We start from the raw sequence: 20,353 nt of genomic DNA, 5'->3' as shown, positions 1-20,353 counted from the left end.
TAAATCTTTTGTTCAGCTCGCATATTTTGTTCAGGAGGTTATAAGCTACAGCTTATAGAAAAATCAGCTGATTAAACTGAAATCCATTTTACATAAAATTAGTGCGGAGTACTTTGTTTTTTCTGTTCCCTGTTGAATTTAAATCGTGCGCAAAATTGAAAATAACACGGGAATAAATTAAGAATATAATTATAAATTAACTACAACACAATGCCTCTCTCTTTCTCTTTTTCTCTCCCTAATTAATATTAAATATATTATTTCATATTTTATTCTCTTGATATTCTATATTATTTTATTGCATATAAAGTATATAGTACCTACATTTTGAAAAGGTATTCTCTGTCTTGATTTTGTAAGTCTGATGCCATGCAAGAAAAATAGTTGTGATACATTGTGGACCTTAAGAAACAACGAACATAAATGTAAGAGGTCGAAGGAGGGTGAGATAGGGAGATACAGAGGGGAAAGAGAGAGGAGGTCAAGTCGTGACTCCGGCGCCATACGGAAAAATGCAAAAAGGCGCCACCGTAAACTGGACAGCGTGCCACGTCACGCAAACTCCTCTCCTTTTTCTTCTTTGTAGGGATATAGCATAGCGCTTCTTTTTTCTCCGTCTGACTCTTTAAACTCTCAGAAGGGTGCATGAATGATGACAGAACTCGGAAGCACGTGCATCTTTATGATGACTAAAGTCCATCAATTTCTTCTTTTGAATGACGGAATTATTTATGAATAAATACATATTTTTATCTTTACTTCATATGAATAGAAATTTGAGTATTTAAATAAATTTGGCCTTTGCCCAAAATAACTAAAATATAAATCATTTCGTATTTATAACGAATTATTTAAAAATTCGACAAAAACTGCGCTCTCTTAGAACTGTGATTTGAAAACATTGTTTTAATGACATATGTGTTGTGTGTGTGATGCTAATAATTAATATAATAATGTTTCTGTATTATTCTCATCAAATTCTTTTGTGATATTGGGAAATGTTTTATTTTTCAACAAATTTATTTCTGTTGTTTATTAAAAAAGAAATTTGTGTAAAAAGTATATAGTGTTACAGAATTATTCGAGTTATGCTATTATTACGGAATTATTAAATATCACTATTACCCCACTATATCAACAGGCAATTATATTCAATCATACCTAAAATTGCATAATTTCGTATTAAATACACTCGTATCTAATGAGGAATCAGAAAGAATAAATAACACACATTTCGTTACATTCTAATGTGAACTCGAAAGTTCGCGGAACAATCGTCTCGCGAAATTATTGTCCCATTATCGACGGTTTGTTATTTCTCTAATACGGCTACATTAAAAGACACGACAGTTAACGATACCTAGATAGCGAAGATAACCGAGCACGGCATATCTATCTACCTATATATATATATATATATATCGGCGCTTTTGTTCCCACGGTTTTCGCGACGTATACAAATTATCGGGCGTTCCGGGGCGCGAAATAGAGCGAGGTTTGCTCCTTTTTCTTCTATCACGTTACAAGGTCTGCTTATAATGTGCTTTTGTTAGAGAGCACAAAACCAGGCAAACGTGTAACGTCTGTTCGGTCTTTCAATCGGCACCGAAATTTCGCTTTCGCCTGTCCAAATCGCTCCGTGTCAAGGGTCAAACTACCGTAATGGCAGAGCGGTCCGACATCGCGTATCTCGTCTTGGATTTGCGCTCCAATTTCAGGGACGCATTCCTCGATAAATGCAGACCCATTTAGGAACTCTTAAATTTTTCCGGAACTCTCAAAAATTAATTTAAGGGAACCATAGTTAGAAAATAGATTATATACTTGCTGAAACTTATTTTAATGGGGCAATTTTATTGTAAATATATTAAATGATTTTGTAATAATTTACATCTGCTCTTTCTTTTTGTATTTTTATAAAGCAACAAATATTACTGTATATATATATATACAAATATATGTATTCCTTTCGTGTCTGAAAATCTGACAAAATAATTTGCTCTCCTAGAATTGCGCAAATGTTTCGCTATTGATAATTATCTTGCAATTACAGAAAGAAATATAGAATATTGAAATTGTTAGAAAAGGTTTCTCCTTGCTCTTTGTAATCGCGAAAAATAATCAATGGAATTTTCTTATTTTCTTATGTAATTAATAATATATTATACTTGTTTATATTGTAATATCTGAAAGATAATCTGAGGATTACATAAGCTTATAGAATTTTAAAATTGATCATAAATGTCTATTAAACTGATAAATATCTAGTGCAATTATAAAAAATCTGTTTAACATGACATTTAATTATAAATTAATACTTGCAATGCAAAATTAATACCTAATCAAAACATCACATACCAATGCTCAAGCTCGTATGACAATAAAAACAATGTTAAATTATTAAATTAAGGCCATGTGTAACGAGCAATACGATATTATTTTATTATTGAGAAGAAAATTCTTAATTTGAAATAATAATTATACAAACGTTTCGAGCTCTACTTGCTCCTCTTCAGTGCGCAAAAAAATAGTGATAATAAATAACGATAATAAATAAATACATAAAATTCTAATAAAAAATCCGCAATACATAGTCAATATAAGTTATATAGTTGAGTCATAGTTAAAACGCAAAATATATTTACAATGAATTGAGACCATTAAAATAGTTCAACAAAGTAAGAACCCAATTAGAAGCAGAATGATTCGTCCGGTTATTCATAAAATATATTAGAATTATTAATAAAAACTTGGAGTGACACTTATACATTACTCCAAATGAACCACTTATCGTTATTTGACGAAAGTCCCTCGATCTGGCAATGATTATGTTCATCCTCTCCAAATTATTTGATATTTGTTAACTGAATTTAAAGAATTTATTCAATTGTAAAATAGGATTCCACTAATGTGTATGTGAAAAAAGATTAAAAATTATAAATTAAACTAACTACTAAAATATTGAACCTTTATGCTTACAAATTGTTCCGAATAACTTGAGATGACAATGCTTCTAATTGTTGTTGGCCTTATTGTTAGTACTTGACTGTTGTCTAGTCTTTTAAAAAGTCGAATAAATAGGTGTCAGATCTCACAAAATAAACATTTACATAAGTCTAAAAATTCGATATTTCTTCTAGAATGTCGAAATACGCGTTGTTAAGCAATTCGGTGTCAGTGTTATTATTTATACCATGCCTTTGTTCCTTGATGTGTATCATTTCCGAGATAAGTCTTTTATAATAATTAGATTCAATATCAAGTATTTTAACGTTATCCCAATCAAAAGCATGTTTTTTATCTATAATATGTTCAGAGACCACAGAATGCTTGGAGGAATCAAATTTAATATTATTCATATGCTCTTTTAGTCTAGTGCGTAATTTTCTTTTGGTTTGCCCAACATACGAAGCTTCACAATCCTTACAATTAATTTTGTAGACAACATTATTATTATTGTTATGCACGTTTTTGTCCTTGTGGACTTTAATTAATTTGTTAAGATTATTTAGACAACGGTATCCTACTCTGAAATCTGATTTTTTTATTGTCGATGCTATTGTCTCAGAAATGTTATTAATGTATGGAATGACGAAAAATTTTTTCTTGCTATTATCTTCTGCAATTTCTTTTTTTCTATTGTTGTTAAACTGACCATTGTTTAAAACTTTTATTCTCTTATTTATTTCTTTAAAGATTAAATGAATAGGGTAACCGTTGTCCAATAATATTTTAATACACAGTTCTAAATTTTTCTTATGATATATGGGATGAGATAATAACAATGCCCTATTGATAAGATTATAAATTACTCCTATTTTATGGCACATAGGGTGACTCGATAAAAAAGATAGTACTCTACCTGAACATGTCTTTTTTTGAAACCAATCTAAGTGTATGATGTTGTCTATTATTTTAATGTTTAAATCTAGAAAATTTATGCTTCTATTAATTTCGTATTCAATCGTAAATTGTAGTCGTTGATTGTAACTATTAAACTTACACTTTCTGGACAGAGATATATGTCAAATATCCATATATTCTCGACTTAATATCTGACAATTTAATGACTGCAAGTCGTGAGAGTTTTGTTACAAAGGTTAAATAGAGAGTGTCCGAGATTATGATTAAAATAAACTGTTCTTCGACAAATTCCTATATTTTCTCAAAATGTTTAGGTCTTAATTATTTTTTTTTCGACATTTTTAGTCAGCGCAACGTGCATAGACAATGATTAGATATTAATAGACCGTACTTTTCGTTCGCATTAATACCGAAGCGAATAGAGCCACTGAGCCGACTGCGCGAGGTTTTCTATTTGCGAAACGCCTATTAAGTCGGTGTAATACCGCGCTGCGCATCATTATGCGCTTCATACATCTCCCTGTCACACATTTATCTCTCTCTCTCTCTCGCCTTTGGCTGCCTTTTTCCCCATAATTTTCACTTCTCGTTGGTTTACCTCGACAATGTACTGCCTCAAACACTTTCCTTGATCCAGAAAGACAAAGATTAAAATATGATCAATGAAAATTAATATTGGACGCTAGTGGTGAAAATAAACTTGGCAAAATTGATTTCGACGTAACTAGCAATTTTATTCAATACTTTCACGACGTGAGAATTCTATAACACAATATTACACAATAGTTTTTAACAATGTTGAAACATACAATTAAAATATACATCTTCATTTTTTCCTTCGCGTATTCATGCGATACACGTCAAGAATTTTTTTAGTGGATGAATCGCGAATTAATAAATTATGCATTTATAATACAGTTATTATATTTACATTAAATTAACAGCCTGTATTGTGTGAGACAATCAGTATTTTTTATTTAGGAAATGAAAAGTATGAAATACGGATATAATTGAAAGCATGAAGTATCAAGATCAGAAAAACGAGAACTTTATTCTTTTCGATCATATAGCAAACATGTGATACACGTCAAGAATTTTTTTAGTGGATGAATCGCGAATTAATAAATTATGCATTTATAATACAGTTATTATATTTACATTAAATTAACAGCCTGTATTATGTGAGACAATCAGTATTTTTTATTTAATAAAAACGTAGATATTTGAGAATCGCCAGACAGAATTTAAAAAAGGTAAGAATCTTCTCTCGACTGTACTGGCAAATATTATTTATTCAATCACAACGTTTCGACCCTTCTTCGAGTCCTTATCAAGTGATTTGTAAAAATAAAAATAAAATTATAATTTTAAGATGTCAAGAACGAACACAGTGTCGGTTTGACAACACGTCAAGACTCTTAGACGAGTTATTCAGTCTCCAATCATTCTAGGAGAGCAAATTATTTTGTCAGATTTTCAGACACGAAAGGAATACATATATATGTATATTTATACAGTAATATTTGTTGCTTTATAAAAATACAAAGAGAAAGAGCAGATGTAAATTATTACAAAATAATTTAATATATTTACAATAAAATTACCCCATTAAAATAAGTTTCAGCAAGTATATAATCTATTTTTTAACCACGGTTCCCTTAAATTAATTTTTGAATTTTTTATTTAGCAAATAAAAAGTATGAAATACGGATATAATTGTATCAAGATCAGAAAAACGAGAACTTCATTCTTTTCGATCGTATAGCAAACATTTACGTCAAATTTGCATACAACCATTTTCTTTCCTCCTCTAATACAGTCGAGTATAACCGAGCCCTTTTCCCCATCCGCTACGAAGATTTCTCGACGTCGTCGACTTCATCGCTTGCAAAGCACGCATACACGTCCGTTAAGTCGACGTAATACCACGGGGCGCATCATTATATACTCCATAAGTCTCCGCGGCTCTCCCTCTCGGCCTCTTCCTTTTCAGATCTCTCTTTCTCCCGTACTTCCCTCTCGCACCGGGAAAAAAAAAAAAAAAAAAAAAAAAAAGAAACGGAGAACGTGGGGACGAAGGAAGTCCGAGAAGAAGGTTCCCGCGCAGAAGAGACGTCGGAGAAGGAGACGAAGGATAGAAGGGGCTCTCGTTCACCCTTCTCGAGCGCGATACCCGGATGCACTCGGACCCTACACCATCCCCACCTTCTAGTCCGTAGGATCTTACGGGTTTGAGGACGAGAGAGAGAGAGAGAGAGAGAGAGAAAGGCTGCATACGCCGTCTCTCGAACGCGCGACGTTCACCAGGCGAGCGAAGCTTTGCGAAGGGGATCTCCCGGGTTGAAGTAAGGTGGTTCCGCTTTTTCGCTCAGGGTCAGAATCGTACATCACCGGCGCGAACGCCGTGCAATATAGACTGACGATCGGTCGGATTTCTGAGCGCGCTCTCGCAATCGTTTTCTAGAGCGCGCTTAATGCCGCTCGCTAGAGACGGTGTACAAGCTCTTCTATACGGTAATGAGACGATCAGTGACGGATTTACGGTGCTATCCCTCTCTCGGATGTATTATTCTTCTCCGATAGCGAGTCTTAAACGTTCTCGCTTCTCGAGCTCCTGCGGCGAATTTAGCACGATCGATCGATATCCGCACGCGATAATCGCACGCCTTGTTTATGCCTTTTTCACGTTCAAGACGCAGAATCAGATAAATAATTGCTTAATAAATATTCTTATTATTAAACTTGTTATTGAAAATTATAAGAGAGAGACCCCTCTGATGTTTTTTCTGTTCTCTTTTGAACTGAATCAGAAAATGGTACTGGTTGAATATGTCGCTGATCTTCAGTGAAAACACTCACACTTTGCTTCTACATCTTATTGTGTGTTTCGCTGATTACGGCAGCGAAATTCTATTTCATTGAAAAATCAGGCGTTACGCAGAGAGAATTTTTTCTTTTTGCTCTGAAAATCATGGTGATCGTGGAAGAATTGTATAAGAGTTTCTTTGATTAATATTTATCACAATAAAAATATTAATAGCACAATAAGATACAAAATGTGTTCGATTAATTTTTATTAATGTACATATTAATATTTTTGATTGTGGTGAATATTAATCAGACAAACTTATAAAATTCTCTTATAAGGTATATTGATTATATTTAAAAGAACACATGATTTATCATAATAGTAAAAAAAAATTATCAATTTTTATTGTACCTTTGAAAAATTGTTCACTATGAAATAATTTGGATAGAGGAAAGTTAATCACTATTGAAATGAATAGGATGAAAGATGGGTCATATGAATATCGTGTACGAGAAACTTTCGTCATCGCTTGTATGATGCTCAAGATTGGAGGGGAAAGCCGATGATGATCCTGTGACGACCAATTTTGGATCGTACGGTCACGTTTGGTAATCCGGAAGCGATTACACTTTACGTATCGGTGCCGCGACGCACGTGGAATTTCTATCGTTTGTTCCTTTCGGGTAGTGAACTCGCCTAACGATCAATGTATCCTCAACAGATTGGTTATCGCGAGAACACGTTTTTAATTTTATTATCACGCGATAGCGTTTATAAGTACACAAAGATCATTTTCTCTGAAAATATTTGTGCCTTGAAAATTATAATAATCATGAGGCAATATGGTATTGAAAGAATTTTATAAGAGTTTCTCTAATTAATATTTATCACAATAAAAAATATTAATATCACCTATCACAATAAGGTATAAAATATGTTCGATTAATTTTACTGTGTATATAAGTTCTTATAAATATCTTTTATTGTAGCAAATATTAATTATAGAGAGAAACTCTCTTATAAAATTCTCCCATGATTTTCAGGATAAATTCTAAGAGAAAATTGTCTTGGTGTAGTAATTGAAAATTAGAGCAATTTATGAAACAAAAGAATTTTGACTATCGGCATAATTAATGCCGAATAATATTCGACAGATTCTCATGATTAAATGTCATCTCTGCTTGATTTTACAGATCCGACGAGGATGATCCGAGTGGTTGTAAATATAGGAGACTGGACGACGATAACGTGCAGGACAAGGAGAGGTTTGCAAGGTGAGTATCATAGACTCGCGTTAAAATTCCCTCAACGTGTCTCACCTTTGACAGATCGAACAACACGTCCCTGTCGCTCGATGTAATTTTAAGTGAATTTGCAATGTCTTCGTATCAGCTGCTTTCTTTTCGCGAACAAGTTGCCAGCCCAATTACAAGAATCGGAAACTTAGAAAGTTCTTTTCGACGCACGAGGGACATTTCGTCTCTCTTCGACGTTGTTAATTCGCCTCACGAAACCACGGGCCAATATGTTTCACCGGTACACCCTGTACATGCGCCTCCTTCTCAAGTACGAGAAGGTTACATACATACCTACATGATACCGGGCAATGTGAGGAGCCGATAGCGGAATGGGAAGCCCTCGAGGCTGCTCCAGCGTGGGAACATAAGGCACTTATACGCGCGCCGTAGCGCGTCCTTCAAGTCTGTATACAACGAAAGAGACACGGTATGTACTTTGATTCCCTTCCGAGATATTTCGGCTGGCACGGGCATTAAATTCGCCGGACAAAAGCCAGAAAATAATGTACAACGCGTGAGACGCATAACTTACGTTTAAAATATATGTGGCTACTTTCCCGACACGTCGCGAATAAAAATCTACATCAAAATCCACCAGAAATCTCCTGTGGTATTTTCCTGCGTTCTATAATTACGTGGGATTTGTCAAAAATTGCAATTGCTTCCTCTCTCTCTCTCTCTCTATTCTCTCTTTAATATATGTTTCTTTGCGCGGTGGATTTGATCAAAAAAATTACTTAATATTGCAAGTTGAAAAATTCAATTAAATAAAATTAAATAAATGTAGAATTAAAATATTTAATCTTCCATAGATTTTATTATTTGCGATGTTCAGTGCAATTATTACATTTCATTAAGTAGAAGTTGAAATAAAATCTCATTGACATATTTCTAAAGCTTACCCAGAGACTGTCGATTGATTGACTTATCAATAGACAAAAGACCAAAAAGAGCTCGCAGATTGAGCTTATCGTGTGTAACGTTGATCGGTCGTGACTCAACCCCCTGCTTTGTGTAACGTGTATGGCGTTACGTCTCTATTAAGTAGCAGGCCCATGGTGCTTTCCTACCTGATATAATCATGGTGTAAAGCCAATCATAGGTAACGTACCAAAGATGAGTATGTACGCGATTCTGTGCAATTTCATCCATGCTTTTGCATTTATAAGAACTCTGCAATTATAAAAATTCTCACGTATTGTTTTCGCATTACATTTACACATTTATATCTAAAATTAAACGAAACAAAGAAATGATAATAAATAGAAAAAAAATGAAATTATCTTTGATTACGATATAGACGATTAAAAAGAACCTTGAACAAGGTTCCAAGTTTTGAATATATGATTTCTTATATCTTGTATTATTTAGAGATGCGGTTGAACAATTTTTGATGTACATTATTATGTGTAAATTTTGCATTTACTCTCTTTAATACATCAGATATATATTATATCTTTACTACATGTATGCCTGAAGCTGCTTGACGTCAAGGTATAATAAAATTACATCCTTCTCACTGTTCTTCCGCAAGTGAGATGCAATCATCTTTCGTTTTCGAACGAGATTAGAAAACACATTTCTCTTTCTCTTCCATCTGATTTTTGCGCTTGCAAATATATCTGCGAAAGGATAGCTGCGGAATTGCTCGCAAGCGATCCTTGCGATCTATTAGCCATTTGTTCGCAACAAAAGAGTTAGCTAGATATTTCTCACATTTATTTAACTTCGCGCACGCGAGAGAAGATTAAACGGTCTAATTTATTTTATACGCGGAGAGAATTTTCTCTTAAAATTCACCCTGAAAATCATGGTAATCCCGAGACAATATGGTATTGAAAGAATTTTATAAGAGTTTCTCTGGTTAAATATTTATCACAATATTAATATTACATAATAAATTCTATATTAATCAAACATTTTATATTTTATTGTAGTACATATTAATAATTTTTATTGTAGTAAATATTTTTTAATACTCTGTTCTCACGATTACCATATGATTTTCAGGGTAAATTTTAAGAGAAAATTCTCTGTGCATATGTATCATATTCATATCATTAATTATTTATTGCACGATTAATAATTTTAATAATTAAATAAACATAGAATATGTAACACATTCCTTAAAACAAATACTATTGAATTCAATTGAGAAAAACAATGCAGATTCATATTTTATCTTGTCATTAAAATAAAAGTTATATAAAAATGATTTGCGCGCGCAAATATTATTTAATTTCAATATCTCTCACTTTAGTAAAGTCGGTTGTTTTCCCGAAGGAAAAATAATATTCTGTTACTTTTTAACGCCGGCCAATCTGATGACTGACTGTCGATCCGCCGTAATAGCAGTAACGATATCTTATCCGCGGTCTCTCATCGCGTGCCGCCACGGGTGGATCCGCGGTGGTGGTTCACCTGCAATTCCGTATCCGCACTGTCGTTTCGCAGATATATACGGTGCCGCGAAAAAATACGCGCGGGCTCTGCGGCAAAGGACCGACCGGCAACATTCTGATGTCGCGCGTTCCTTCTCGGTCCTCTCTCTCTATCTCTCTCTCTACGAAGAGAACCTCACTTTTAAGTTAATAACGCAATTACTGCTTCTCCTGCCGCAAGACGCGCAACTCTCTTCGCCGCTTCTCTTTCTCCTTTTTCTCTTCTTCTGCCGACTCCCACCTCAAGATTTCCCTAGGTCTTGCGTCTTGCATTTTCTCGACATTAATACAGGCACCACCGGCACTTTTGGCGTTGCGATAACTGCGAAACGATGATTGTTGTTGTCGCATGCCAGCGGTTAACCAAAGGGATGAGCTCCCTTTTTCTGCGATACCGATGCGCTGGATTGTTCGCCAAAGAATTTGGAGAACATGGCCCATTTAATATTTCAAATACGATACTAATGTGGTTTAGTATTTTTCACAATATTTATTAATAATTAAAGAAACAATTTTCTATTGTATATATAAAGGAAATATATAAAAAATAACGTTTCTTTCCTAAAAGATATATTTTTTAATATTCTTCCCCAAAAGATTTGAGATTTTTATAAAAGAGTCCAATTTGAATTCTAACTATGTACCTATACATAAATTATATTTCACAGAGCAAATCATTATTTTTATCTCATCGTTTGTTATTTTAGAGAGGATGAAAATAATGCGAGAGTTAATGGAGAACGAAAAATTTGTGCGCACTAGCGTGTGTTAATTAATTGCGGAAAAAATTTGTGAAATCGCTCCAGAACTATTTTTCCTCCAATTTTTCAACGCCAAGCACGAATTGGCGAATGAATAACATTCATAACAAATATGGAACATTGCTTAAATCATTTCCAAACGAAGACGTTATAATAGCGCGAAACGGCAGCGTGTCGAGCCATAAATTTCCGCGCAACATATTTACTGCTGCGAACGAATAATCGCAACGTTCGCCACACATAGACACGTTATAAATGACGACTGTGTTCGGATTTATTGCGGCATCGTGTTGACACAGCCCTTTTCCGACAGCTCTTATTCATATTTCCTTTTTACTTCCTGTTCCAATTGACGTATATCATTCAAAAATTTTTCAAATATTTTTTCAATATAATATATTATTTTAATAGTCTATATATCAGTAATATATATATATTAATATATTAATATAATATATTAATTTAATATGATATATTAATGGTACAGGTAGAGAATTTTCTCTCAGAATTTACCCTGAAAATCATGATAATCGTGGGGCAATATGGTATTGGAAGAATTTTTATATATATAAGTTTCCTTGATTAATTAATATTTACCATAAAAATATTAATATGTACGTAATAAAATTAATCGAACATATTTTATCTTCCTGTGGTAGATATCCATATTTTTTATTTGTAGTAAATATTAATCGGAGAAACTCTGAAAAAATTCTTCCAATGTTAATTCCAGGAGAAAATTCTTGTTGCGTATAATATTTTAAATTCTGCTTTATGAATAAAATATGTAATAATATTGAAATGTTAATTTTTTGTATGAAAGTTCTTAGCATAAAGAAATTAAAAAAATTGTATTTGGTTTTCGTCTAAACGTCACAATAATTTATTTTCATGTTCAAATAAGTGAATCGTATTTTCCTCGTAAACGCATCTGTCAATCTTAATTTCTTTCAATTAATATACATGAAAAGAATCTTCTTTAAAAATAATCTTTCTTCAAATCATTACAATGTAAGACATACAAAGAAATGTCAAGAGAGAAAGAGAGAGAGAAATTTTCTTCCGGAACTTTCTTCTTACGGAACTTCTTCCGTAAAACGGTAATCAGACATAGCAGGCGGTGCCGAGTCTTCGCAGTTGGCAAAAGTTTGCGAGAGGATATTACTCGCCGAAGTAACTCGGAGTCACCTTAAGAAGGCTCTAAACGATGGAGAGATTATCTTGCACCGAAGTGAAAAGCACGTGTCCTTAAACGCCGTATAAGGAAAGCCAGCGGTGGCTTCGCTATAGAGATCGTCGTGCAGATTGCTCTCATAGGCCAATTAATTAAAAAGCTTCCTCCCTGGCGTAATAAGTCGCAGAGCGGTGAACGTACGGGGAAAATTCACCCTAGAATGCTAACAACCGGGGATTACATATTGGGAATCTCTTCGTTCAATCCTTGCAACGACGGCCTATCGTCATTAAAATTTATTCAAAGTTCGCCCTTCATTATATGCAACATCGAATTTCCGAATTTCGTACATATACATATATATACTGCGAAGTAAATAGAACGAGGGTCGTGAGATGGGATATACTGTATTAGAATATAAATTGAAAAGAATAGCAAACAAGATGGAAATATGAAATAAGGAAGTTATATTATCATTCGAGTTTTTTTCTCAATCGCAAATAACACGGCCGCAGTCGGATCATGCGTTGTATAAAGCCTAGCATTCGCTCCTTTATCCGTTTTAGTAACCAAGACGAATACACTCGTATATGTCCGTTTATTATTCTTATGTATATTCTTCTATTACCGGGGCATACAAGGGCGCAGCGAATGCATTATTTACTCGCCGATCCTTAATTTCATGCACATCGACGCAGCCGCATCTATATATTTGTGAGGAGCGAATCATAACGATAAATCGTACAATTGAGTTATCGCGATTTGCGTACAACTTTGTTTCCCAAGTTCGTAAATTCGTGCACACGAGTGTTCGAGAATATTTAAGGAAGGACATATAGTACACTATGAGAGGCATCAAAGAATAGCCTGTATTTATGAATTTTTTTCTCAGAAAGTATTAGGATTATCAAAATGGGCTTTTTACCAGTCTATTATACAGGGTTTGTCCGGAAAGTAATGCGTCGCATTTTTTTAAAAAAGAATTTGTTGATCGCATAGGTAAAACAACTTAAAATTGTTCGAAGTATGACCCTTCTGCGTCAATACATTTTTGCCAACGCGATTTCCATGCGTCATAAGATTTCTGGAACTCCTTGACTGGGATGCTGTTCAGGGAGGCCGTCGAAGTAGCTTGTACGTTGTCAACCGACTCGAGCTGTTGTCCTTTGAGCTCCCTTTTCAGCCGAGGAAATAAAAAAAAGTCCGCCGGGGCCAAACTTTCTTGAGCGTTTCAAAAGTTTCCAGCGGCGTCTTGTCCAGCTTCACGCAAAACTTTATCGCATAGCGTTGCTCTATCGTTCTCTCCATCACAAGTTCGACGCGACCACTAAGCAGAGGTTCACAGAATAAGCCGTCCTAACCCTCCAAGCGCATGGAAACAATTGAGCGACCTACCGTTGGAAAGCTAAGGGTACCCCCCTTCCTCCCCAACCGGTCCCATCGCTCTGCGATGTATAGTCGCGTCACAAAAAAATGCGACGCATTACTTTCCGGACAAACCCTGTATATGTATATAAGGTACAATTTTTATTGAAAAATATTTAAAAATATGGCAGCTATTACTGCTGATGTCAAATGCTGTTACGTTTTACACCCATTTCGAATTCATTGTAATATGAAATTTTTTTGTTCGTCTGAAACGAAAAATTCGATTAATTCTTAAAATATACAGATAAATTTAGTCTTTGTTGTAGCGATTTTTCAAAATTCGCAATATTTGTAAAATAACACTTATTTGAATATAAGTACGAATTTTTTATTTTAAAAAATGATCGTTTTTTGAAATCACTGTTTAAAAAACCAAGGCAAAAAGTCCTGTACCATACAGATTGCAATAAATCATATAGATTGCATATTGGGTACCGTAAAACGTAACAGCACCTGGCGTCAGCAGCAATATCTGCCATATTTTTTACTATGTTTTAATGAAAATTTTATATATTACTAAATATATATATATATATATATATATATATATATATATATATATATACACGGAGAGAATTTTTTCTTACAATTATAATTTACCCTGAAAATCATGATAATCGTGGGACAATATATGGTATTGAAAGAATTTTACAAGTTTCTCTGATTAATATCTACATACTAAAATCAATCGAACATGTTTTATATCTTATTCTGGTAGATACGAACATTTTTTTATTGTGGTAAATATTAATAATCAGAGAAACTTTTATAAAAGCCAATACTATATATTGTCCCACAATTACTATGATTTCCAGGGTAAATTCTAAGAGAAAATTCTCTCTGTGCACTAATAATAGATAGGTAAAAATTCTATTTTGATAATTCTAATACTTTCTGAGAAAAAAATCATAAATCTAGAACTATTTATGTTCCCGCTTAAAGAGCAAAAGAGAGTCAGAGGATCATTAAACAATTCTTTTGAGTAGACGTTATAAATCGCATTGTAAATCGTATCACAAAGCTTTGTATAATCATGTATAACAACTTTCGTTATCTATTATCAGAGATAAAGCATGTTGGACGATATCGAAAGTACTCGGAGCGATATCGAGAACAAACTATCTATTTAGCAGCGTCCCTAAACGCGGAGCGATTCGATGATAACTCGCTTTCTTCGCGATCTCGCCTCCTCCTTATACGACGGGATAATTTTTCTTCTCCGTGGGACTTCGTATGTGTAGCACGTGTATTTCTGAACCAACACACTAGATCGCCGCGACATAGAAAGTCGTGTACAGGGTGTATGAACTCGATGTTTTTCATAACAATTGGAGCAGTATTTTATAATTTTACGGCTCTGCTGACTGATATTATCGATATAAGAATTTTAGATTATTTATTTCAGAGAAATGTACACAGAGATCATTTTCCTGTAAAATAATGATAATCGTGGGACAATATGGCATTGGAAGAATTTTATAAGAGTATCTCTGATTAATATTTTTACCACAATAAAAAATATTAATATCTATCGCAATAAAATATGTCCAATTAATTTTATCACGAACATATTAATATTTTTTATCGTGGGTATTAATCAGAGAAACTCTTATAAAATTCTTCCAATATCATATTACCACGATTTTTTCAGGATATAATAAATTCTAAAAATCTCATTATTCTATAAACTCCTCTTTTTGTCTTATCGCGTTCTTATTGTTTTTCCATTGCTGATTAATTAACGCGAAATAAATTGGTAAATAAATCGCGCATTACCTTATTTCGTCTTACCTTACAATTGAAGTTTCTTGCGCGAGGATGCATCGTATTTTACGCTTGAAACGAAGTCACGGCGGATAAAAGGATCTACTACCTCAACCTTCAACTAGTATCCTCTTTTTCACGTAACGTGACCGGTGTCACGGGGTCAGTGTTGACCTCTGGGTCTAGGGGTCAGGGCACTTTTACCATGTCGTCCATCGCAGCATCCGACGAACTCTGTGTATTAAATAGCGTGGTAAATGCGGTATCTTGGTTCATTGTGGCTCGCCTTCGGTTTAAATTATTACCGATTAAAAACCACTGCGTTATTTTGTGCTTTGCCACTTTATCTATTTCAAACAAGCAAGAAATTATATATACTTTTTGTACATATATTATATAATCAAAGTGCATTTTTTAATTTTTTTTTTATTATTTCAATATACATTTAGCTTTTTCTCAACCAAGTAAATATGGTAAAAACCACATAATTTTTATGAATGCTTTAAAATTTGCTTTTTCCAACGAGATGCTAAACAAACTTCACAATCGGGAGAAGTCGCTATACATTTAATTGAAAAAAAGTCTGCGTAAAGATGGAAGTTTGCGCGAGAGATAAAAATAAGATGTAATAAAATATAACAACAGAGTACCCGAAAAGCGCGAAAAAATGTGTCGCGCGAGGGTGCTCGGGCTCGGAGAACCGGGTGTATCGGGACACCCGGTATGCCCCGGTGGGTACAGAGAGCTGGTGGACCCACGGAGCGAGCGGGCAACTTCGGAGCGTCTGACCTCTGACCCAGGAGTTCTCTTTCCGTTCTCCTCTACACGGATCGCGTTCCTGTACCTCTCTCTACATCCCTTTTCTCTCTCGCTCTCGCTGTGCCGCGCGGCGCATACTCCGCTTTATACTCGCGCTTTAAGCGTTGTGGCCTCTTTTAAATAGCGGGCCTCCACCATCTACGACGTCGCCGAGCGTTACGAATCCCTTTGGTCCTCGGGACGAGATAATAATAATGATAACGATCGACTGTTCAACGAAAAAATTGCACGGAGTCGTATAATGAGAGGGATGCGAAAGGCAATCGGCATTCACTTGCAACGTGACTAATTTTACTCTTTCTTGTTATTTTCTTTTCGACTTCCAAATTGTTATGTTATAGCTTTTTTTTTATGACATTCATATTCAATTAAAAGAATAATTATGTTCTCTTGATTATCTTTTCTGTAATTACACATTAATACGTCAAGTGACAAAACTCTATAAGAGAGATATAGAGATAAATTATATCATTATTTTTACATTGTTATTATATGATTTTTTTGTGAATCATTATATTTAAATAATTATGCAAAAGTATTTTAGTATTCAGATCTACACGAACAGAATTTTCTCTTAAAATTTACCCTGAAAATCATGGTGATTGTGAGACAATATATTTATATTTATATATTTATATGGTATTGGAATTAAATATTTACCACAATAAAAAATATTAATATGTACATAGGAAAATTAATCAAATATATTTTATTGTAATATATTAATATTTTTATTATAGAGTAAATATTAATCAGAGAAACTCTTGCGAAATGAGAAATGTAGAAAAATTAAACACTACAAAAATTCGAAATTATTTAACAAAAATCCAAGGAGTTAACGACGAACCGAATATTTTGATGGGGTATTTTTTGAGGTAGAAATGCAATAATATTTATTATCCAACACCATATTGTCCCACGATTACTATGATTTTCAGGATAAATTCTAAGAGAAAATTCTCTCTGTGTAGAAAAATAATCTGATTTTCGAAATAAAGTCTGAATTTCAGTAAGTGCATACTAAGAACTTTTCTGAGAATGTGCAAGTGATTAATTGATATGAAATATATTTATATAATTTTTACATATATGTAAGTGTATAATACATAAATAAGTGATAAATTTCATTGCGTCCAGACGACGTTTTCTCCTCCCTCCTTTCCCGTTGAACGGATCAATTTTATTTTTCAATATTTCATATCGCAGCCATCCAGTCGCGGTGAGTAGACACCGAGGAAAAAAAGGTTCGCGCAAACCAATCAGCATATCGATATCAAACTTTAATCTCGCACTCCATGTGTCCGGACGGGATATCGATGTTACAGTTTGATTGTGAAACTACCCATTCCGTGGAGCAAATTTTTTATCATTTCGTCTCTCTTTCCTTATTCTCATTTCGGAGCGGACATCCGTTCAGGAAAGAGCAATCAAACGACTCAGTTTAATAAAGAACTTATTTGATACAATAATTCTGTTGGGAAATGTAATTCTTAATTCAATCTTACATTTACACGCAGAGAGAATCTTTTCAGCGAATTAATTTACCCTGAAAATCATCGTAATCGTGGGATATGATACTGACAGAATTTTTTCAGAGTTTCTCTGATTAATATTCATCGCAATCAAAAATCAAGAGACACGGTAGTGTCTCGCGACCAGTTAAGGACGTAGCCGAGACACCGTGTATCTTAACGCGAGTCGGACATTTGAGTCTTTATAATATTTCGAATTCTCAATAACGGCTGAAGCAATCGAGTTTATACTAGACTTAATCGATAGATTGAGTTTGAATTATATAATAAAAGTGTCTTTATTTCTGCTCTACGTGATTTGTAAGCAGAGATATAAAAATGCAAAGTCGAAATATGAAAAATTTCTTTTAAGAAACGTCCCCGTCATCATTGTCATCATCGACCACGCAAACATAGTAGTATCGTGCTACACGTATTCACACGTATACAACACATGCGCACACATATATCACACGTACACAACACATAAATAGATGCATGTATTGGAAATGTCCATCTCGCACGTTTTACAACAGACGGCGATAGTTGCCCTCCGCTATATTGACAGCGTGCGGGGTTAGATATTTTCAATCAATCAACGTGCGGGGTTAGATATTTTCAATTTCAATTTTTACATTCAATTTTAATGTTATTATTTGCAAATTTATGGTCATAATATTTCAATAATATTTCAATTATATAAATGCCTATGTATGAGTATGCATATATTTTTAATAATAGTTGCCCTCCGCTATATTGACAGCGTGCGGGGTTAGATATTTTCAATTTCAATTTTTACATTCAATTTTAATGTTATTATTTGCAAATTTATTGTCATAATAGTTTATGTGCAAGTTTACAGTCTGTGATACAAAATCAGATATTTTGCTATTATTTCAATAATATTTCAATTATATAAATGCCTATGTATGAGTATGCATATATTTTTAATAATTTTCTTAATTAGCTTCTATATTTTTTTCAGTTGTACATCAAGCAGGTAGCATTATCAGCTCACTTGTGAGCATGGGTTGGGCAATGGCTAGTTATCATCGCAGCATTCGATTAGCTTAACAAGATAAATCTAATATCAGTGCTATAGGAACTATTTTACAATTTTTCTGGCATTTTCTTATTGCAGGTACATATATATCCAATAATTAATATACAAAATTAAATATTATTCATCACACACTTTGTATCAAAATAATATATTTTTTAAAATTTATTTTAAATTTATTTAATCATTTTTATCATTGTGATTGTAGTGGCAAGGATCTTATTGCTCAGTGTCATTGCAAGCATCTGGCCTGTATATACCATAATATATTGTGTAATACATTGGCTAAGTATGACAATATAGATTTTGATAGATTCCCATGGAATATTGGAATTTTGTCGGACTTACAGTCATCCACCACATATGCAGCCTACAATTAAAGAACGCATTTATTCCATATGATTTGCTTCCGTTATTAGAATATTTAAAATAAAAATTTTATTAATAAATTTCGATGAAATAATTTATAAGAGGTTGAAGAAACTATGAAACAAATTCAGTCTCATAAAAGGGTAGTTGGAACAATAGTGGTGAATGCAGAAGGTATTACATGAGATCATTGACATGATTTACTTGTAGTTGTAAACAAAAATTTATAAAATTATATTTGTTTTAGGTATTCCTATAAAGTCAACATTAGATAATACGACAACAGTTCAATACGCAGGTTTGATAAGTCAATTGTCAGATAAAGCTCGTTCTGTCGTACGTGACTTGAATCCAACAAATGATTTAACTTTCTTGCGCATACGTAGCAAAAAACATAAAATTATGATGGCACCAGATAAAGAATTCATATTAATAGTAGTACAAAATCCAGTTGATTGATATTTAAAAGAAACAAAAATATATTTCAAAGTTAAGATTTATTTTTTTGGTTGTTAATTTAATCTGTATGCTACATTGGATGTTAATATCTATTCAATTAAATAAAGAAAAATAAAAGAATAAAGCTTAAAAATTATACAAAATGCAGTATTTAATTACTAATTTAACAAATTATGAACTTTTAGAGTTTTTAAATAGTGCTTTCTTCTTTGGTAACAATATTATATTTTTAAGTTTGATAATTATGAAAATATGTATATATAGTAATTCATGGCATGTTTATTTTTGTATTTAATACAATTATAAATGTACATTTCTCATCAATAAAATATCACAGTATCTTTTTTATAATTTAATTTTAATATTGAGATTGTTTTTATTCAGTGGAAAAAAATGTGTAGTTGGTCCCTATTAATTATACATACATATAAGAGTGTCGCACAAATAATTCTATGCAGTCTTTTTAAGATAATATAAAAATACTTATAAATATAATCAATTAAAATACATATAATCAAAATTGTATGTATTAAAATTCAATAGCATATAAAAAAGATTTTTTAAAATTATATATATATAATAAAAATCCAACATTT

General features: G+C 33.1%; 2 protein-coding genes across 11 annotated transcripts in view; both read left to right on the top strand.

Moving 5' to 3' along the window:
• tgo (Aryl hydrocarbon receptor nuclear translocator homolog tgo) overlaps positions 1-20,353 on the top strand; it is a 55,462-nt gene that overhangs the window by 17,342 nt on the left and 17,767 nt on the right. For all 8 annotated transcript variants that reach the window (XM_029317484.2, XM_029317476.2, XM_029317478.2 and 5 more), the window contains one exon: positions 7,867-7,947. In XM_029317484.2, the coding sequence (XP_029173317.1) occupies positions 7,867-7,947 (81 nt within the window). The remainder of the gene's footprint in view (positions 1-7,866; positions 7,948-20,353) is intronic.
• Positions 17,423-20,202, top strand: LOC146721472 (dynein light chain roadblock-type 2-like). Of its 3 annotated transcripts, none has more exons than XM_085486687.1 (4): positions 17,423-18,476; positions 18,855-19,010; positions 19,243-19,472; positions 19,546-20,202. In XM_085486687.1, exons 3-4 carry the CDS (start codon positions 19,415-19,417, stop codon positions 19,755-19,757), a joined length of 270 nt encoding a protein of 89 aa, XP_085342813.1. In that variant the 5' UTR covers positions 17,423-18,476; positions 18,855-19,010; positions 19,243-19,414; the 3' UTR covers positions 19,758-20,202. The 3 variants fall into 3 exon arrangements, with proteins under 3 accessions (XP_085342813.1, XP_085342812.1, XP_085342814.1); XM_085486686.1 differs by having other exon boundaries at positions 17,425-18,476; positions 19,138-19,472; XM_085486688.1 differs by lacking the exon at positions 17,423-18,476 and adding an exon at positions 18,483-18,640 and having other exon boundaries at positions 19,138-19,472.

This window comes from Nylanderia fulva, unplaced genomic scaffold, assembly GCF_048542155.1.
Source record: "Nylanderia fulva isolate GAGA-0341 unplaced genomic scaffold, ASM4854215v1 Scaffold47, whole genome shotgun sequence".
In the NCBI taxonomy this organism is placed as follows: domain Eukaryota; kingdom Metazoa; phylum Arthropoda; class Insecta; order Hymenoptera; family Formicidae; genus Nylanderia; species Nylanderia fulva.
This window is presented reverse-complemented; position numbering and strand designations above follow the sequence as displayed.

Bases quoted from the DNA above. Each gene is read 5' to 3' on its own strand.
- LOC146721472 (XM_085486687.1), top strand. From the start codon at position 19,415: ATGAAACAAATTCAGTCTCATAAAAGGGTAGTTGGAACAATAGTGGTG. The intron at 19,473-19,545 runs GTATTACATGAG...TATTTGTTTTAG, and splicing joins AATAGTGGTGAATGCAGAAG to GTATTCCTATAAAGTCAACA.